The sequence below is a fragment of the Trematosphaeria pertusa genome (genome assembly GCF_010094035.1).
Source record: "Trematosphaeria pertusa strain CBS 122368 unplaced genomic scaffold BU26scaffold_2, whole genome shotgun sequence".
NCBI lineage: Eukaryota > Fungi > Ascomycota > Dothideomycetes > Pleosporales > Trematosphaeriaceae > Trematosphaeria > Trematosphaeria pertusa.
Window position 1 is genome coordinate 3,355,502 of NW_022987213.1, and position 20,213 is coordinate 3,375,714.

Below are 20,213 nucleotides of genomic sequence, written 5' to 3' on the forward strand. Positions count from 1 at the left end.
TGCGGATACCGAGCAATGCAGGCTCCATTCGGGAACTGCGGCAGATGGCTTGCCAATGACGGCTTGATGGTGGGGGAGCTGTACGCGGCGGCTTGTCGAGAGATTGGTCGCGATGGTTATCTCTGATGCAAGCGCCTAGGTAGAATTTCCGTAGCCGACCCGCGTTTGAGGCGAGCATACCGCGAAGGCGAGGCCCAGTACCGTGCCAGCGCTTGGGAATGTGGACTCCTAGAGGCCTAGAGCCCTGGCAATGAAGGATTGACTCGGCTTGAGGGTAGCTGCGGCAACGGTGCATGAACTTGACGCGCTAGAGATATTGTCGTTCGCTTTGACGGTGGCGATTGGGCACTGGGCTGTGATATGGATGTACCCTTGCGTGAGAAGGAAGCGTACCGTTCGTGTGAGCTATTCGCGGTTTCTAGGCATATACGTACCGATCGGTCGGTTTCCAGTACGGCACGGCTGCTTGCTGGACTTCAAGCTCCTGTCATTTGGCTGATGAAGTCGGCCTAGCTGGAATCGCTGATGCACAGCATTAGTAGTAGCAGAGAGATGAATTCACGGAGTTGTCGCTCCAAACCCTGGCGTATTCGCCCACCCGAAAGAGCCTAGTGCAATCGAGTTATTGTTCGTGTACGGGCCGCTCCATGGGAGTGCCCGATGGCGGCACGACGTTCGAGGCTGGACGTAAAGTCGGGACAGCCCAAGGTCTCCAGTCAACCAGCGAGTGAGAAAAAAAAGCAAGAAAGCAGCCATGCCCTGCTGCGCCGCATGAATTCGGCCCGTCGAGTGCGCCTTCCAATCTCCTTGCTTGCAGATCAGCCCGATAGTTTCCCTAAGGTCTGAGGTGCATACTCACTTCAGTGGAAATTTATGGGACCCATTCGAGGTGCCTAATGCATAAAGAGGACGAGTTCCGCCTTCCCCAAATGAACAGGCCAGCATTGTGCGCTTGACGTCGACCATAGCCCCGGCGAAAGCATGCAGGTGGCCGTGACAGTTCTGACAGCAGAGCCCTCTGACCACGTTGCAATATACTCAATGCGAGATGCACGTCGTTTAGGCAACTTCATCATCCGTGCGTATCGCGAGCTGTTCGATCCCGCTTCCCCATCTTGGCGATTGACGATTATTCGTGAGCGGCTCGGGCCAACGTTGACGACATATAACGGCGGGGGTAATGCATATTGAGCCTCCAGTCGTTACCCCGCATCTGTCCGACCTCGAGTCGAGAGAATGCCGGCGATGAGCAGGCATCAAGTCCTACTGCCGGGCCCTAGATTGGATACTCGGGAACGCTGCTCGCCGAGATATCCCCTCATGAGCCAAGGGATCCCCAGGAAATCGCCCTTGACAGTCCGCAAAGAGTAATATCCGCGGGCTATCAGCCCAGGGCTTAGATGCGTGTTAGCGAGATCGGCTAAGGAAAGTGGCGGTGATTGGAGGATTGCCAAAAGCAATATTCGGCAGCGAAAATACGAACAAATTCTCCACCCAGTGCATCTGCATTGGAAGCTCGTTATCCAAAGAGCTGCAGGTCGAGTAGAGCATACCTAGGCACCCAGGTAGCCCAGCGTTCACTCGTCGAGCAGTGAATTTCGACGGAGAAGCGCGTGTTGCATCCATGGGCTAGCCAACCAGAGTTAAACAAAGCCATCAACCGCAGGCAATGATGGGCGACTTGTGGCGTATGCCGGTATATGCGAATTTGCCAGTCTCTTTGCCGACTTCAGGAGAAGCTAGGTTAGGAAGCAGGTCGAAGCCCCTGCTTTGGCTTAGAACCTTGGAAGCTCGATGTACTGCTACTTGGGGCTGACGAAGCGAAGGAGCGGATTGAATACGGCCTCAAGAAGCAAATCCACATCTGCATGCACGTTGACCGCGCTACGATCGGGTAAAACGAAGACTGCCAACTCCTGATACTGAGTGGTAGTGCTGCTGCAGCCCTCCACTTGACAAGCAAGGGTATCCTGGACGAGCACTGCCATACATGCAGGGCAAGCTGCCAAAGCTCCAGAACCATCCGAAGTACCCATTGCACTGGGTCGCACAACTGCACGAGGTATGATTACTGCGGAAGGAGGCCTTAGAGGCAAACTCGATGTGCCCGAGGCGGTGTAGGACTAGGATATACTTTCCAACCGAGGGGCGAACAATCGATATCCTGGTGTAAGACCAGACGCAAGGAATGCCTTCCAGGAGATGGAAGAATTCCAGAAAGCAAACCGCCAATGGAAAGCTGAACTGCAGGTGCGCCAGTGAACCTTGGTGATCTCCCCTGGAATCACCGAGCCAGACGGGTAGTGTCGTGCTGATGCATCGGCGTCATGTCGGACTTGATATCTGCCTTGCATCCTGCTCAGCAGTCGGGACGCGAAGAGGACATGTGCCGAAATAGGCATGTCTCTCCCGGCGCATCTTCCAACGTGTCCAGCCCTTCGCTTTCGCTATCAAGATTAGGTTTCAAGATTCACACCTGCGATGGAACGGGAGCCTGGGACCATGCCAGATCGTGGAGGGTATCCCGTGCGTGTAAGGGATTTGATTCGCTCAGCTTAGCGCAACGTTTGACGCTTTACCAGATGAGAGTAATGTATGCAGCGCTTACGATCCCGTCACCGAGAAATCTGTGTGTTCCTCGGGTTGGCGTCTGGCTCTAGAGCGCCATTAGCATGCGGCGTGATTCGGGCTGCTTCACCTACTTTCATATTATGTGCAGCCTGCACGTCAGTCTTGGGGGATATTTTCTTAGCGCCTCACGCCTGCGGCTTGGCCGTCTTGCAACCCAACGTCTTCTCGCCCGTCAATGAAAATATACACGGATCAAGTGCTCTCGCATGAGAGTGCAACTCAGAAAGAGTGTACTCCGCCAGAGCCACGAAGCGGAGGCCTAGCGATATCGACGTATGATGACTCTATCGGACGTGGGAGCTCGTCGGGACGCCGGTGTCAAAGGGACGAAGATCTCTAGAAAGAATTTCATGAATATTATGAATGAGTGCTCAGTCAATTCACATCAAAAGAGTGGCAAGAAGGGTGAGTGGGAAGAAGACAGACGACCGCGACGCGTTGAGGGGTACTTGTGGGCTCTAATCCCGAAATGGAATAGCCGAAACGCGCTTGTCACGCTGTCAGGTGAGCTCAATTTTCCAACGGTTTCAAGATTTCTATCGACATCCCTTTCTTTGCGCACTGTATAAGTGAAACACCCGTCTGCTCCTCAGGTATCAATAAGGCCTTCGAATCATCTGGGGAAGCGGCGAAACGATCTAGAAACACCCCAAAACCTATCTTTTCATGAGACAGTGCATCGTCGAAACCGAGAGAGATGTGCCTGCGGACTCAAACAAGACACGACATCAAGACCTGAAAGATTGATGCTTCAAAACTGTAATCTTCCATGGGCGGGCGACGTAGGTATATATAAGACCCCCTTCGCCCTTCGTACCTCAGCACCAAAGTCCCCTACTTGTACACATCCAACTTCGCAACCTTCCCGAAACACACACGCATCCGACATTGGAGAACTCATCTGATCGTCAAGATGCAGCCCAGCAACCCCAATACAACCAACCGCCAGACTCCATCAACACCTTCCCAACACTCCATCCTCTTCCCGCCCCAAGATCCATCCTGGAGGCTTCTTCTGCGGCTTCGAATGCTGCAATGATGGCTCCATCTCAATGAACGAATACTGTCCTTCCTGCGGACATAATATGGCGAAGTGCGCTGATTGCAAGCTCGCGTGGGTCTAGGAGTCTGCGAGACTCTAAAGACCGGGGGGAGGAGGAATGGTAAGATGGCAAGAACACAGACAGACAGACGCGGATAGTAAGTTCTATGAAATGAAATACAGAGATACGTAGGTATGAGATAAAACATACGGGTTAGAAGACCCTGCCTTCCCAGTTTCCTACCGCCCAAATCCTCGCCTCTCTTTCCCCTTCATCCCCCTTTCACGCATCCCTCTCAACCCATCACATAACCCCACACCCCAACCCCGCCGCCAGCGGCGCCACGCCCTCATACCTCTCCGCCGTAGCCTCCTCCTCCTTCCGCTGCTCACTCACCGCATACCCGCGCCCATCATACCCCGTGCGCCGCATCAACTCCTCCTCGGAGACATACCGCACGCTGTTTTTCTTGCGCTGCTCGTTCTCCTGTTTGAGCTTCTGCCAGCGGGAGGGTTTCTTGGGCTGGGTCTGTGTGGAGCCTGTGGCTGGAGCTGGAGCTGGAGCTGGTTGGTGGTTAGTAGGTGCGCGGAATTGTTTGCGTGGGGGAAGATGGGCTGGGGGAGGGACCTTTTGCCAGCGGCGGGTGGGATGTGGATGGTGGGTTTGCGGGTTCTGCTGTTCGGCTTGGAGTGCCTGCGTGGGTGTTTCGGGTGGGCTGGGAATATGGTTCGGGGTCCATTCTCAGTAACGGTGGTAGTGATGGGGATTCGTGAGTGGGGTCAGGCATCCCGGCAAGCAAAGGTCTTTATCTAGTATTTAATTGATTGAATGTCTTGGGAGGAGGTGCTGCGCGCTGCGCCACAATCCTTCTCGGATAATGCCCGATGCAGAAAGATGTGTGTGACGCCTCTGGTATAAGTAGGGAAAGATGCGCGAGGGCGTTGGCATGGTGGTGTGTTGTATTTAGAATGGGTCGGGAGGATTTACATGGTGTTTGTAAGCAGTTCGGGGGTGCGGTGGTGCAGCTTGCATGTACGTGCCAGGTGTGTATGCCTGGACGTGGAACTCAGTTTGGTTTCAATGGATGAAATGATCCACATGTTGTAAAACGCGTTCTTGCACCTCTCCTTCCCAATTCCATACTGTCGTACTGCAAATTTCTTCCCACTATCCGTCCCACCACACAAGTCCACCCTTCCATCCCTCCATCGCTCGCTCTCCCCAAAGCTTTCCCCTCCCTCCTACTCTCTCTCCCCGATCGCAAACCCACATGAACCTCCCCAGCCCCCTCGTCATCCTACTTACTTTCTCCACTCCTCCCAGTCCCCTCTGAATCCTAGCCACCTTACCCGTAGCTGAAAAAGCCCCACGTGCTGTTCACATATCAGGGAGACTATCTCGACTGCTTTATCCTCTGCGCGACTGGGGGTAGAGGAAACGTGGGTGGATGTGAGCGAGATGTATGAATGTGCGAGGCAGGTGGTGTGTTTGGAGGTTGATGTAGAAAGGGAAGGAACTAGGGCTGATGTGGGAGTTAAGAATGGTGCTTGGATATTGTGCGGAGTGTTGAGCGGGTAGGGATGAGCGATTGGGCGTTGGGTGGATTCGCATGCAGATAGAGTATAGGGGGAAAGCTGGAATATAGAAATAGGAAAAAAGGAAGCCGAGAGGGGATGGGATGATACGAGCTGTGGGGAAAATGGGTATCGACTCGAAATTCAATGCTTCCACCATTGAACCTAGTGGAGCGAAGGTAGAGAAATCCTTTTACACCTCCACAGGAGAGAATTTGACACCATCTCCTCGTCTAGCATCACAGCCCCTCTATGCCTCCACAGCCGCCCAAAACGCCATCCCCTCACTCCCCTGCCTCACCTTCGCAACCTCCAAACTCGCCGCATCCTCCTGCTGCGCAACATACTTCTGCGCCACCCTAATCCACATCGCCTTCTCCTGCCTACTCGCATCCCTACCCTCCCACACCCATATACTCTTCCCCGCATCCAGCACAAACACATCGCCCCCATCCAAGTCTCCACTCCCAATGCCCCTCCCCTCCTTCACAAGCTCAAACGACAAGCCGCCCTCCGCATCGCTCAGCCTAAACAGCTTCTTCATCTCGCGCTCCGAGGCCGCAGCAACAGGCCGCGGCGCCTTGAACTGCGTCTCCAGTGGATTAACATCCGCGCCGCCCAGGTAGTCGACGAAGACTTTCGACCGCGCTTCAGACTGCGACAGCACCTCGACATCGACATGCTTCGCGACCGTCAAGTCATTGACGACCTGCGCCGCCTTCAGCTTCTCCATCGGCGCACACCGCTTCCCCTGCCAGACAAATATCTTATCCCCCTTATCCAGCACAAACACATCGTCTTCATCCAAGCTCTTCCACGTGGGCTCGACCTCGTGCACGAGAATCGCGTCGCGGCCGCCGGCGGGGCTCTTGAAGATGCGCAGCAGCGTGTCAATGTGCTCGGGTTTCTCGTTCGGCTCGACGTGCGTGAAGCCGGAGCGCACGCCGCCGCGCAGGATGCTGAGGCGCGGGAAGAGCGCGGCGAAGGCGGGCGAGGGCGCGGTCTGCAGCTCGCGGTGCTGGGTCGCGGTGCCGTGCAGGAACTCGTCGAGCTCGACTGTCTTGTATGCCGCTGTGCCTGCCTCGTCCTGCGTCGTGTGCCGGCCTAGCCAGAAGAAGATGTCGTGCACCATCTTGTCTTTCTCTGCGTCGCTGTCGGCTTCGCCATCGCCTTTTTGTTTGCTCTTCACTTTCTCGCTGTGTAGTATGATGTATGAATCCCCTTCGTGGAAGCTGCCGTATTTCTCCTTCGGCCAGGGCACGACTTCGAAGTCTTCAATCCGCCATATGTAGAGCCCCGGCTCTGCGCCGATGACGCCGTTGTTCCACGCTGGCTCGGTAGCCGCCGATTGGTATTTTACTTTGTGATCTATGTCCGAGTTGACCAATTCGACATTCGAATCGCGCCAGTCGTATTCGGTGGGGTGGACGAGGCCTTCGTGAGGTGGCATCGTCGGCGTTCGGTCTGTAGGGGTAGCGGTGCGCGAGGGGCGGGATTGGTAATCCGTCGGTTCTCTAATGATGCGGATCGCTAAGAATATATCGATAAAGATAACGAAAGAGCAATCGGCAGGAGTACACGCTGTAGAGGACGGCTCGGAAGCTTGAAGCTTCGAGCTGAGTGAGCTTGCCTTGCGCCAGGGTCCAGGGCGATCGGCGGGGCACGCCGCCCTGAAACGCCCCGCGTTTGGCCTACGTCACTGCTATTTTTGTCTCCGCTGCAGGCCACGACTGCTTAGAAACGAGCGGAGGTAAACATGTAGCTCCGTTCTACGTGGTGTGTGTGCATTGCAGGACTTTGAAGATGAGATGAGAGGAAGGTCTAAGTTTGAACATATACTAATACACGCGTATCACGCCCTACGCCCAGGTCAGACGCAACCGACGAGGTACGTTGGGCTCCGATAGCAGGGCCGGAGCAAGCCAGGCAGCGCGATACGTAGCTAAGATACGGTAAGTATTATCCTTCGAAGCACCTCTGGGATTCGTACACCAGAATGCCGTCCAATGCGTCGCCAGTCAACCTTTGGGATCCAGCCTTCAACGACGATTCCCCCTGTACACGAAGTGACAGCCGAGCCAGTTTCCATCGAACAGTCATTGCTCAGTAGACGTAGAAGATGGTAGGCTCGTCATCCAACTCGCGAATCACCCTATTCCTCTTCTTCATGATAATCTTCGCCACCCACGCCAGCGCCGCCGTAGCCATGGAGAACCCGGCCGAAGAACCCAGCGCAATCGCATATCGCGGCTCATCAGACTTTGGCCAGAGATACGGCGTCCTGTTTCCTCCGTTAGCTCACCAAACCGCCCGCTTCAAAGCTCCGCTAGAGAACGATAGACGACTCACCAGACGAACGACGCATTCATCACCGTCGTCACAATCCCAATAGCCACAGCCTTCTTCTCCTTCGTCTGCCCGCACGTACTCCCGCACCACCCCAGAACAAGCGAATTCACGCCATATGTACCAACAGTGAAGACCACCATGGATACATAGCGGCCCGCTAGGTCCATGGTTGCGCATGCAGCTACAAACCCCGCCGTAGCCACTGCCTTTGAAATAGTGATATGCCACGTGCGTTCATTGAACCTGCCGCTTGACCACGACACTGCGATCGTGGCAGCTCCCGCAATGAGATACGGCGGGCACGTCAAGACCAGCGTAACCGTCTCGCTAAATCCAAGCGTCTCTACGACGGTAGGAAAAAAGTTCTTGAACCCGTTGGCCGCGAGGTGCATGTGCGCCATCAGCGCGAAGATCCAGACCATGGGGTCCTTGGACGCCTGCTGGAACCCCTTCCACGTCGATGTTTCGCCTCTGTTCTGCACCGTGTCGAGCTCCATGCGGTTCGTCGCGAGCGCGCGCTCATCCTCGCTCAACCACTTCGTGTCGTGCGGAAAGTCAGGAAGGATGAAGAAACCGATGATGGCGACGAGGAAGGTCGTGCCGCCTTGCAGTATGAAAAGCCAACGCCAGCCAGACAGGCCGCCTACATCGTCGAGCCCGAGGAATATGCCTGCGGCGATGAGCCCGGCGAAGGCGGTGGCGAGGATGTTGCCCGTGTAGAGGATGGCGATGCGGGTTGCGACTTCCTTGCGGGTGTAGAAGATGGACAGCAGGTAGACTGCGCCGGGGTAGTAGGGTGCTTCCGTCACGCCGAGGAAGAAGCGCGTGAGTAGGAGGCCTGTGAAGTTTGTTGAGACAGCGGATAAGGCGCTGACGGTTGCCCAGAGCATCATTGCGCACGCCATATATCGACCTGGGAGGATTCTTAGATAGCGAAGGATATCGCCGGCTCATTGAAGTGGCAAACATACTAGGTCGTGTGCGTGTCAAAAACATATTGGAGGGAATCTGGCCGAGCAAGTAACCCACAAAGAGAATCGAAACACACGTCTGATACTGTGTGCTGCTGAGATTGAGATCCTCTTCGAGCTCGTTCAGCCGAGCCAGCGCGATGGCGTTTCGGTCGAGGTAGTTGAGCCAGTACATGCTCCAGAGCATGGGCTACGAACTGTTAGCCGAGCAGACTGGTTTGAGGCTTGATCATGCACTAACCATGATCCACCAGTCCAGCTTCTTCACCAAGGCAATCTCGCGAGAATCGATTTTCTAGACTGCATTAGAAGGCTTGGAGGAAGGAGAATGGGTAGGACGAGCCTCATGAGCACCCGAGTAGTCTCGCCTCTCCACCACCGGGATGGGCTTTCTGATGTCGTTCGTAGGGTGCCTCTCAATCACGAGGACTTCCCGCTTTGTGTCGGCAAATGCCATTGGGCAAGGAGCAAAATTGAGACGAGATTCGGGTAAGGGAGGAAGGGGTTTCATGGGTCGGTAGCCAAAGACCTGGTTCCCTGGGGAGCAGCATTGAGATGAAGCCGGTACGCATTTATATCTTCTTCTCCTTACTCTGTACGACGTGTAGGGCCGCCAACGTTGAGTTGGTACCCCATCCAAAAAGGAAGGTGTCGCCAGCAAAAGGGTCGACGGCATACCAACAGCAGACCCAAGAGTACACAAGACAGCACGTCAGGACGCTTCTCCCGGCCGCGCTGAAGAACTGAGGCACTTATAAGGAGGAGGAATCGCTCTTGATCGAATAAAGTCGGGTCCTTGAAGTGACGCTGCCTTCACCCCCCACAAATGCGGCCTACCACAGAGCATTATTCCGCCTCTGGGCAGGTACTAGTGCGGATGTAGCCTTCGAAACTGTATACCTCCAGAGCTTGGTGTCAGGGGCGTTCAACTAATGGTCATCGAAATTGTGGACTGGTTCTTAGCGGCCTGCCACACTAGTAACGACCCCTCACTGTCTAAGAAAATTAAGTGGTGGTATTTCCTGCGTTCCGATGCTGTGCTACTCTTGCCCTCACTCAACACCATTTCCCGCACTCGCACCCTCACTCACTTTTCATGGCTATGCGCGAAAGGCGAAGAAGGCGGTGAACAAGTCATATCTCTTATCATCCCAGTGTCGAGCTTCCCAAGCACCCAGAAATCTTCAGATGTTCCAGGCTCAAGGCGATCTGCATGTGGGGAAACCTTGGGACCTGGGGTTGTTGCAGTTCCGCGGGGAACTCATATATTTCGAGCTTCGGTAAGCCGTCTCATTTTCGTCGGGACGGGCTCCGCGGCAAGCCGTGTCGGTTGGCTAGACTTTGCGCGACTTATCATGTGCCGGTCTCTTACCTAGCGTTGAGCCAACAATGTTGGCTGTTCTGGCGCTTCCCCGGTGCCTAGTCTTGAGGTTGAGTTAAAGGTCTGATAGGTGGTTGCGTACCCAATTATTAACGTTGGCGATCCAAAGCTTAAACGGGCCGTTTCTTGGACTCGGCCGCTGGTCACGCCCATGACAACGTCCAAGGCGCCGAAACCGTAGAACTACGAAGATAAACACGTACTTGATGAACCTGGAGCCATTGTTAGTAGAGTTGTCTTTTGCGAGTCCCTCATGGTGGTCATTTGAATGTTGCGCGTTGGCTGGCCCCGTCCAAGCCTTCGAACCATCTCCTACCTTTGCAACAATGAATATGAACCGCAATATCGCGGACCAGAACTAGTGCTGGAAGCCGGTACTATGGTTGATTCTCGAAACCTGGAGTGCATCAGACATCGGCTTTTCCTCGAGGCAATGCGGACCTCGGGCGATGACTGCAAGGTGGGCGCGTGCAGCAGTGCCACACCCCTCGTGCTCTGTCGCCAGTATAGCCACTGAAAGGATTTGTGATGTGGCGTGTGTAGGTCTCGGCCGGCTGAGCGTAATGTTGTATGAATTTGGTAGCCGGGTGAGGGTCTATGAGGATGCGGCGAGGCGAAGATGGAGCATGGTATGAGGATTATTAACCTATTAGGTTATGGACTTCTCCAAAGCGATACAGCCATTCGTTGAGCTCCTTCTGCAGGCACGAACTGATGAGCTTGATAGTCATTAGTTAGTCAATGAGGGGCATAGTTCGAGTGCGTAGCTCGTGCATTATGCCTTAGGCGAGCATCTGTTCGCTGGGATGAAGGATGACGGGCTGCAAGTGTGGCCGGTAGAACACGTTGTGGCGCAGCTTGCTTCCCTGGCACCCTGACGATATAGGTCAGCGGTCGCATGGAGGACATGAGACGAACGCGAAGGTTGTATCTGTACAGAATAAGGCATCCAACAGCGTCGGAGGAATAGTTTGTTGGATTATCCGGATCGGACCAGTCGTTTCGCCTGCGTTTCCCCGATCTGACTAGTCGTTGGTGCATCTATGCGGCACTGCCGACGCCACAGCGTTGTAAGGCTCGAGCTTCATCGGTGAGCCTGCCCAGTGCATGGGACGCACCCCGCTCCTATCCAGAGTCCTCGTCTCGAAAGAGCGGCGTATCATATAGGGAAGGCTGATTTTGCGGCCGCAGAGCATCATACCAAGCTTTCTGCACGGAATCCAGCTGGAAGGAACACCGACGCCGACCGTGTGAGGCTCTGCACGATCCGCCTGATGTCAGATCTGTCGCTTCGGCCGTATGCGTGCTTGGGGTGAGAAACAACCGTCGACTGCTAGCTCGAAAACCGCGATCGCGATCCATGCAGCTATAGCGACTCGATAGCAGCGTAGAAAAATTGGTGTAGCGAGGGGAGTAGTTGGATAATCGGGGGCGAATTTGCGTCCAATCTCTTCTCTCAGACTCGCGGAATGGCTTTGTTGGTTTTTGTTGGCAATGTTGCGCAGAAGCAACGAGAGTGCTCATGCGACGGGTCAAGCTCCGGCGCTACGCATCGCTTTCCGTATCGGGGCTATCGCAATACCGTCACACGCTGTAGGTCGCTCTGTCGCTCTTTGCGCAGCCAATTGGAAACAACGCGCTTTCAAAAGGGGTGGCGGAGGCCACGGCATCTTATGGCGTGTTCAAGGTTGCGGAAGGGTAGAGTGGACCCAAGGCTAAATTCTGTGCCGCATTGTTGCAGCGGCCCAGCATGCCTTCGGTGTCCGCAAGGGGTGGCCAGCAGCGGGTCACTCTACGCCTGTAGCGCCCAGAGTTTCGAAGAGAAGCATCCGAGAAGTCCCCGTCCGCATAGCGGGGCGTAGACTAATGAATCGTTGCAGGCTGCTGATAGCAGCGCAGAGAGGACGTGGCGGCGGGACAGTGCCCGTGGGGCTGAGTCGAAAGAGAAGACGGCGGAGAAGGGCAGGAGCGTAGGTCTGAGTGGCTCGGCTGTCCCAAAGGCAGCGCGTCGTGCATGATGGAGATGGATTCCGAGCGGTTGGCGATGGAAATCGGTCCCAGGGTGGATGAGATGGATGGGTGCGAGCCTGAGGGACAGCCTTGCGGGCGGCGCTATCCCCTTTCGGGCCGGCCCACACCCAGCGTCCGTTGCACCTTCCTTTCCCCAACCTTAACCTTAATCAAACCTCCTCTGAGCGTCCGACACGTCCACCTGTCATCGCCGTCGCCATCGCCCAGCTTCGTTCACCGCCTCCGACCGACTCGTTGCTGCGTCTGAGATGCGGTGGACCGGACGCTCTCGCCCGGCTCCGCATGATTGCCGAGCCGCAGCGGAGCTACCGACCGACCGCACCAGTGCCGTCGCATTTCGTCCAGCTGAGGGTCGATGACGTTGTCGGCTTGCGATGGACGTTCTCTATGAGGGCTTACCTATCAGCCTTGGCCGCCTAAACTCAACCCGGATGCGCAGTAATGAGGTGATTGCGTTCAGGTCGAGGACATTATGTGCCGTTCCGGCTGCGGACCAGCACAACCTCCCGTCCTCACCAGTTCTCCCTAGGCGGGGATCATGTCTCCAAGTCCACATGTCATCAAGGCTTATGCCTTTGACTCAGACGAGCGACATGGGCGTAAATCGGACGTGGTTCTCCCCCCGGAGGCGAATCTCGACCGACTAGAGCCTAGAAAGTCTGCCTCAGTCTATTTGTCCAGCTCGAAATCTTTGCCGGGTCGCATTTCGAATCAGTCGCCCAATCTAGCAGGGCATGTTCTATAACAGTACCTGCTTAGTTAAGGCTCATTCGTCAGGAGAGCCAAGGCCCAAATTACTCGGCAGAATGGCGACTTTGGGGTCCAAGCAAGCTTGGGGACACACCGTTATTTTTTTTCTCGCTACGAGCAGATTGCCGGTTCCAACAAGCTCTCTCTGGCGATCGTGGTCTCCCACGCTTAGCTGTACCACACAGTGGGGATAACATCCTCGCCCACAGCAGATCGATTTAGCTGGACGCTCGTCCGGCCGACAACTTTGTCCGACTCCATATCCGTACGCCGTTTGCGCGTTACCTCGTTTTGTGAAGAGCTATAAGGCGAGCTTGCAGAATGCTCATTCAACATGACATCAACAACGGCTTTGAAAGTAAGGCTGAATTCGCGGTGTTCGGAAAGACGTGCGAGTGATAGCGACTTTGGTCCGGGCACTCTTACACGGCTGGTAAGTGCGCGTTTTTTTCCGGACTAGCCTAGTCGACTGATCTAGTTGCTTGTGCTTTGTTACGCGAAAGTGTTGGGCTTATACCTAAAATAGTGGATCTTGCTGCCGGGCGTAACTCAGCCTGACCGCGGGCGCTTCAGTCACGTGAACCCCGTTTCAGCGTCCCTCATTCGCACGAGAATTGGTCGACGAATACCTGTTGCATGTCCACTCAGCATACATCAACGTACAAATTTCTTTCGTAATTCGCGCGAGTTACACAGTCGACAGTCCTGAACCGCACTACTTTCCATTTTGGAAAGCCACCATTGGCCTCACATCCTTCTACTAGCAAGAACGATACCACTAAGGACAACACCATGGCATCAAGATACGACGGCCGAGGAGATGCCCCGACCATTACTCGTCGCCGACACGTGTTAGCCTGTGCGAGATGCAGAGCGAGGCGTGTCAAATGCGATCGCGCTCAGCCGACATGTTCAAACTGCGCTAAAGTCGGTGCCTTGTGCCAGCCGGTCCAGCAATCGACGCCACCCCATGCTCTTATACCGTCCCGTACGAGCAGCCGCGAACCGATCGAGCAGAACCGTCTCTCTAAACTGGAGGAAGAAGTTGCACGAATATCTCGAGAAGTTGAAAGCAAGTCGCCATCTCGCGAACCCTCCCTCACCCCTTCCCCAGTTGAGGCCAGTGAAAGCAGGGCCCATATTGCTCAAGGGAGGTTGCTGAAGGGTCCGGTCACGAGTTATCTTAGTCCTTTTTCATGGGCGGCGGCGGCCGAAGAGGTGGGTGAAGGACCCGAATCGTTCCATAGCCGAAACCGACTTACCTACAATAGGTCCTCGATCTCGATGCAATGCTTGCGGATGATTCCTCCGTGGTCAGTGAATTGGAGTCCACTATTCCGGATATTGCAGTGGGCGAAGGCCTGTTGACAGTCGTGGACGAACCACTACACGAGATGCTTCTTGGTATCTTCAGTCACCGAGTGGACCCCCTGGTCCGTATCATGCACTGGCCTTCCTTTCTGAGGCGATGCCGCGCCCTTTGGCAGACTAGGCACCGGCAAATTCAGAGGAATCCTAGGTCCCATCACACGAGTCCTTACCTCTCGGCCAGGGCCTTCGACCCATCCCACCAAAGGTCATATGTCGACCCTTCTCTCGTGGCCTCTCAAGTTCACGGGCTATCCGCGGATTACAAAAGAGATGATTCTGCCTTTCTGGCCCTTCTTTGTTCCGTATACTATGCTGCTGTAATCTCCGTCATCAACAGCCCAAACCCGCCAAACCTGGGTCCTAACGTCAACATCGTTGATCTTCTGGGAACTCTACGCACAGAAGTCTCTGGGAGGGTCATGTCAGTAGAAGCGCAGCTTCCGCGGTCAGAGTCGCTAGAGATGCTCCAAGCAATGATCCTATATCTGGTGCGTTCTGCCACACTTGGACCCAACCCTTATTCCTGACTAACGCAACCTCGAAGTCTGTAGACAGCATCGCTTCTGACCCACATCTCAAGTGGGTGCAGGTCGGTGTGGCTATTCGGATGGCTAAAGGGCTGGGTGTTCATCGCGATGGCTCACACTTCGCCCTTCGGCCCATTGAGATCGAGACACGACGTCGCTTATGGGCACATCTCTGCATACTCGATGTTAGAATCGCTGAGCAGCTATGCCGCGAACCTACGATTACCCCAGACTCCTACGACACCGCTTTGCCTTTGAGCATCAGCGATCAGGACTTGGCCGACATCGACCAGCAGAGCAACACATCCGGGAACGATGGTGAAAGGAACTTTAAAAGCCTGCAGGAGGTTGAGCAAGCGCAAGAGCACCACACACCATTCTCGCCGCTAACACTTCTATTGATCGAAAGCGAGATTGCAAAACTACAGCAGCAACTCCTTTGTTTCCACTATCGCTCTGGAGATATACATTTTCGACAAGATCCGCCCGGCGCGTCAAACCGACTAGCCAGTCTCATATCCTCCGCTGACAGGGCACTGGCTCAGTGGCCCGACCGGCTCGAATCGCGGTTTGAATCGAAGTACAACATAAGCGATCTAGAAATTTCCGATCCTATACAGTATCTGGCCTCAGAATTATGCCATATCAATGTCGCAAAAGCGAAGTTTGTTGCAAAATTAACGCAGTGGAAAGATATATCAGGTAGCACACCGGACCCCACGAAGGGCTCCGAGATTGTCAGGTATGTTTGTTTCACCTTGGCATTTGAGCCTTCAGGCCTTCTGCCTCAACGATGTTGCTTGGCCGTGGCCTGTTTAGGAGCACGTATTTAAAATAGATGGAGAGTTCCACTAACTTTCTCAGGACCTTCCACGAGGCGCTCTTCTTGTCCACTCGTTGCACCGCTCTTACGCACCAATACTCGGGTTCTATCTACGGTTGGTTCACGAATCGCATACGGGAAATTTACTCTTCTTCATTCCTTGTCCTGGTTCTTGCCTCCGGCCAGCTCTTAAGTCAAGAGGATACGAATGCTGCTTGGGCAGTTCTAGACCAGCTCTTTCCGGTGGATGCCACTGGCCAGTTGATGGAACATGGATTATCGCACACCTTATTCGGCAGAGTGTTTCCACGAGCTAGAATGAAGAGGGGGCTACAAGTATATGCCCCTCGCACCCATCAACTTAGGGATCAAGCCATGCATGCCGCTGCCGGAGAGGGATTTCCGACCAACCTGGCTGCGCATACTCCAGTGACCTCAACTACGAACCTTGGAAACACCGGCGCCTTTCAGTCCTCCGGCAACCTCTTTGAGGATCTGGATGCACTCATGCAAGATCCCATGTGGCCTAGTGGGCTAGGGGGAATCGACCATAACTATTGGGTATGAATTCTCTTGCTTTTTGCGCTGAATATCATCCGTTCTTGCAGTCTATCTTCTCTTGTCAATTCATTCTTCCTCTTCTCTGTATTTCTGGTGCTGGCTAGTAACCTTGTTCCCAAAAACAGCATGGCGAATGATCTGCCGGTCGCAGGAAGGCACCGGCATGATCACATGTACTCATCTTCCTTGCTTCCACCTTGTTCCTTTTCACCTCTCGGGCGATCTTCTTATGCTTTGCAGAACGCTGCCTAATTAACCAGTCGTCAGTCCAGTCCGTCGATACCGCATTCTGTACACAACCTCCCCTCGCGTTCTCACTCGCAGCCATTTGAACCGTCACTGCCCTATCACCGTCAGATACCGCAACACAAGCATTCGAACGTTCCGCAATCGTTTACGAACAGTCCGCAACTTCGTAACTCTGCATCCGCAAGTCCGGCTCTGGACCCAAACAAATTGGAGCATCAAGTCTCACCGCACATAGTCCCAGCGACAGCGATGAACCCAAGGACACTACACACACAGAGTTTGTTTTCAAGTAGCGTCTCGCACACAAACCACAACAGACAAGCCACAAGTCCATTCTTGCAGAGTCCGCAGACGCCCTCCACGAGAACGTGGCCGGTACAGCAGGATCGTCTACAGGTCCCACCCCGGCACACTCGACACCGGTCCGCATCCCAGCCGCTACAAGAGAGTTTTTCAAGGCCCGGATCTGGGGGTGGTATGAAGAGGAGATCAACGTCCAACATTAGCTGGGGTGGAGAATGCATGTAACAGTTAGTAACTGATAACGATATCGTACAGAGCGACACTCTCGGGGTGTCCTCCACATTATAGCATTTGAACCACGCCTGTGGTGGCTCACCGAGCTGTAACGATACGCGCCTCTCGAAGGCAGAAGACCAACTTCTTGGCTAGATATATGCTACAAGAAGTCACATCTCGCTAGCATGTACAGGAGTCACAGGGATGGTGCTCAGCTGGAGGGTCCGAAGCAGTGAGAATTCGTGTTCGGCCTTGGACTTGCTGCGGAAAGGCCAACATCATGCATATGCAGCGAAGGGAAGAAACAGAAATGAGCATAGTTCCGAATTGCTTTGTAAATCTCATTGGAGCCGAACAACATCTCCAATAATGCCCGCTGCACCGCCGCATTACGCTACACTACCTTCTCCACCTGACTCGCACACAGTCTCTTAGACCTTCTGCTCCACAACGCTCTCCTCAGCCTTCACGCTTCCCTCTCCCTCGCTAGGGCTCAAGCTGCCACTGCCGACCGCTAACTTCTCATTGTAGAGCTCGTTCATATGCTCCAGGCTACGACCTCGGCTCTCGCGCAGGAAGAAGTAGACATACGGAAAGCCGATGACGTTGAAGACGGCAAACCAGATCCAGATTTTCCAACCCACGTTCGCGAAGCCGATTGGGCCGGCATACACTGTTAGGAAGGCCATGAGCCATTGTGCCGACATACCGAGGCCAACACCCGTGTGGCGGTGGCGGAGAGGCATGGTCTCAGAGATGTAGATGTACTGCGCAGGTCAGTCAGATTGCACTTGAAAGAGTCAAGGCATGAGGTGTACTTACCGGCTGAGGAGCCCAAGTAGGACTGAAGACTAGGATCCATCCGAAAAGCATTGCCGCAGCGGCGGAGCTCGTCGCCTTAGTGCCGGCCGCTAAAAGTCCAACAAAGGCGATCATGAAGACAGATTGCAGAGCGGAGCCCCAAAGAAGCCATTTCCTCCGTCCACCCTTCTCGCAGAAGATGGAACCGACGAAGGCGCCGATAGCCAAAAGCGTAGTCGCTGCACCAGAGCACACGGAAGCCGTAGTTGCCGGCAACCCGATGTACACCTGGAAGATGGTCGTCATATAGTAGAAGATCATGTTGATTCCCATGAGGTACGCGACCCCAACAAGTACAACACCATCCCTAATCCTTGTCGCAGCCTTGGTCTCTGACCGATCATAGAAGAAGTCGGTAAACCGCAACGTCTCACCAACCTCCTGCTTCAGCTCCGTCTGGATCTCGTTCGCCACCTTGTCCGCAAGCGTGTTGTCCTCGTAGATCTGCTGCAGCACAATCTTGCCCTCGTCAGGCCGGTTCTGGAGGAAGTACCAGCGCGGCGAGTCTGCGTTGGGAAAGCACAAGATGATGCAGAGAAGGGACCAGATGATTTGCATGGCGACGGGGAGGCGCCAGACGACTTGGCCCGTGGCGTATGTAAAACCGAAATCGATCCAGTAGGCGCAGGCGGTGCCGACGCAGGCGAAGCCCATCAGGATGCCCACGAGGGGACCGCGTTGCTTGACGGTACCAGTGGTTTCAGCGACGTAGACTGGGCCAGTGGAGACGACGAAGCCATTTCCGACACCGATGAGGACACGGCCGGCAATGAGTTGGCCAACCGAGTAGGAGGATGCTGAGATGATTGTGCCGATAATTTGAACAGCAGCTCCCGCCATAACCCAGATTCGGCGACCGACGCGATCACTCCAGGGTGAGGCTGCGGTTACACATCCGAGCCATGATGCAAGGAGGAAGGACGCTACGATCATGGCGGTTGTGGTTGCATCCGGTGCCTGAGGTTACAGTCAGCTGACTTCATCGCGTTGAGGTATCAGAGGGACCGAAGTACCTTCATGGCGGACTGAAAGGACTTCGTAAGAAGCACACCTCCCAGAACACCGGCGTCCCATCCGTAGGACATGAAGCCCATGCGGACGCCCCAAAGGACGAGCGTAGGATTCAGCTTCATCGGCATATTGAACAGAGACCCTCAGGCTGAGCTGCTCCGGTGGTACAAGGTGAAGGCGGGTAAACCAAACGGTGATACAGTCCCAGCAGGCAGGACAAGACGCAAGATCTTCTGCAACAGGAGTCACACAAGTCCCCGACCCGACAGAAGTAAAGTAAAGCAAGAAGCCGATGCGGAGAAGACCACAAACAGACCTCGGGAACCTGTTGTCTCGATGAAACAGTTGGGATGCAGAAGCCCTGGGAGAAGGAACGCAGGGAACGGCGCAACAACGTGGGAATTTAAGCAAGATGAAAGGACTGGATGCCCTCCTCAACAACCGTCTCCAGGGGGCTTCCCATGGCTAGACGGCTCGCATGTGCATGGCTGCACGGGGCTTGGGTCTGGTATCCCAATCTCCTCTTCGAGCATGCTGAGCTATGACGGATTCGTGCGTGGCGAGGGAAATCTCATATCGGCTCACCGACCTGAGAGACGGGAGCCCTCGTTCTCCGAGTCAGGGTTGCGATGAACCAATCCGTGAATAAGAGATATGCAAACAGGAGAATCAGCACCGAGAGGAGATACGACAGAGATTTTGCTATGCTAGCGCACAGGCATGGTGTTGAACAACGCTAGTGGCTGGTTCAGGCGTCCTGGATCAGCTCCTCGCATTCTCTTTGCAGTCTGACACATGCAACCCTTTCTTTTTCTCCAGACTTGGCTGGTCCCCAGCGACGCTCCACACGCCCATGGCGGGACCCTGTCTCTCTCTGTCCGACCAGTCGTGGTCTTGGTGGTCGAGCATTATTCCCTTTCCGACTTAGCGGTGCCATGCCAAGGCAACCATGCGGGATACATGAGCAGGGGCATGGGACGGTCCGTGTATCTCTCCGTACCCGACCGTTTGGAACCGACGGGGGAGGACGACTTTATCCGGATTCCCCGTAAAGGTTCCCGCAAGCTGATTGCTTGAATTCGCGCACGTTGGTGTCGCTCCCTGACCAATTCCTTCACCGCCATAGGCGCTGGTGCCGATCTCACACACTTTGGGATGACAGCGCCCAGGCCTGCAGCGGCCGGCAGCTGAGGCGCTCGTGTTTGTCGTTGACAGGAAAATCCAAGGGAGGCCATGCGAATGGCGGCCTCATCCTGGTGGAGCTTGCTGCAAAAGCGGAGCTTGAGGAGCGTTCATCCCACTCATTTGGGCGGCAGTAGTGAGGACGAGCTTGGAGCTACCCCTCCTCAAGAGCTCCCTCAGGAGACACCATGGATGCGCTAAGGGTCCGCTGCTCATAGGGTAGTTGCACGCAACGGGTGCTAGCATGCATTTCCCGGAGGCGTCCGCGGAAAGAGGGGTTGCACTGATAAACGCTCTTCTCGTTCGAACAGCCTCGTGTCCCCAATATCGTTTGCTTTTCCTTAATTCTGCGTTTCTTCAGCGGGCCTGTTGAGAGTGT

General features: G+C 54.8%; 7 protein-coding genes across 7 annotated transcripts; 2 read left to right on the plus strand and 5 right to left on the minus strand.

The window, feature by feature from the left end:
* The first annotated feature begins 2,014 nt into the window (after nucleotides 1-2,014).
* Nucleotides 2,015-3,029, plus strand: BU26DRAFT_515033 (uncharacterized protein). Its single transcript, XM_033827969.1, has 2 exons — nucleotides 2,015-2,656; nucleotides 2,703-3,029. The coding sequence occupies exons 1-2, from the start codon at nucleotides 2,328-2,330 to the stop codon at nucleotides 2,839-2,841; spliced, it is 468 nt and encodes a 155-aa protein (XP_033690310.1). The 5' UTR covers nucleotides 2,015-2,327; the 3' UTR covers nucleotides 2,842-3,029.
* Nucleotides 3,030-3,866: 837 nt separating this feature from the next.
* Nucleotides 3,867-4,515, minus strand: BU26DRAFT_153662 (uncharacterized protein). The gene is made up of 2 exons (XM_033820024.1): nucleotides 4,302-4,515; nucleotides 3,867-4,231 (listed from the first exon to the last, which is right to left on the minus strand). The coding sequence occupies exons 1-2, from the start codon at nucleotides 4,459-4,461 to the stop codon at nucleotides 3,978-3,980; spliced, it is 414 nt and encodes a 137-aa protein (XP_033690311.1). The 5' UTR covers nucleotides 4,462-4,515; the 3' UTR covers nucleotides 3,867-3,977.
* A 580-nt stretch (nucleotides 4,516-5,095) lies between these two features.
* On the minus strand, nucleotides 5,096-6,880 carry BU26DRAFT_600831 (actin depolymerizing protein). Its single transcript, XM_033835203.1, has one exon. The coding sequence runs from the start codon at nucleotides 6,696-6,698 to the stop codon at nucleotides 5,499-5,501; it is 1,200 nt and encodes a 399-aa protein (XP_033690312.1). The 5' UTR covers nucleotides 6,699-6,880; the 3' UTR covers nucleotides 5,096-5,498.
* A 246-nt stretch (nucleotides 6,881-7,126) lies between these two features.
* BU26DRAFT_515036 (MFS transporter) lies at nucleotides 7,127-8,754 on the minus strand. The gene is made up of 2 exons (XM_033827970.1): nucleotides 7,598-8,754; nucleotides 7,127-7,529 (listed from the first exon to the last, which is right to left on the minus strand). The coding sequence occupies exons 1-2, from the start codon at nucleotides 8,488-8,490 to the stop codon at nucleotides 7,352-7,354; spliced, it is 1,071 nt and encodes a 356-aa protein (XP_033690313.1). The 5' UTR covers nucleotides 8,491-8,754; the 3' UTR covers nucleotides 7,127-7,351.
* BU26DRAFT_515038 (uncharacterized protein) lies at nucleotides 8,652-9,494 on the minus strand. Its single transcript, XM_033827971.1, has one exon. The coding sequence runs from the start codon at nucleotides 9,242-9,244 to the stop codon at nucleotides 8,864-8,866; it is 381 nt and encodes a 126-aa protein (XP_033690314.1). The 5' UTR covers nucleotides 9,245-9,494; the 3' UTR covers nucleotides 8,652-8,863.
* A 4,235-nt stretch (nucleotides 9,495-13,729) lies between these two features.
* On the plus strand, nucleotides 13,730-16,410 carry BU26DRAFT_153798 (uncharacterized protein). Its single transcript, XM_033820025.1, has 4 exons — nucleotides 13,730-14,589; nucleotides 14,646-15,370; nucleotides 15,493-16,012; nucleotides 16,285-16,410. The coding sequence occupies exons 1-4, from the start codon at nucleotides 14,020-14,022 to the stop codon at nucleotides 16,342-16,344; spliced, it is 1,875 nt and encodes a 624-aa protein (XP_033690315.1). The 5' UTR covers nucleotides 13,730-14,019; the 3' UTR covers nucleotides 16,345-16,410.
* Nucleotides 16,411-17,105: 695 nt separating this feature from the next.
* On the minus strand, nucleotides 17,106-19,274 carry BU26DRAFT_448649 (sugar transporter-like protein). Its single transcript, XM_033824685.1, has 3 exons — nucleotides 18,655-19,274; nucleotides 17,603-18,598; nucleotides 17,106-17,547 (listed from the first exon to the last, which is right to left on the minus strand). Exons 1-3 carry the CDS (start codon nucleotides 18,778-18,780, stop codon nucleotides 17,212-17,214), a joined length of 1,458 nt encoding a protein of 485 aa, XP_033690316.1. The 5' UTR covers nucleotides 18,781-19,274; the 3' UTR covers nucleotides 17,106-17,211.
* Between the last annotated feature and the right edge of the window lie 939 nt (nucleotides 19,275-20,213).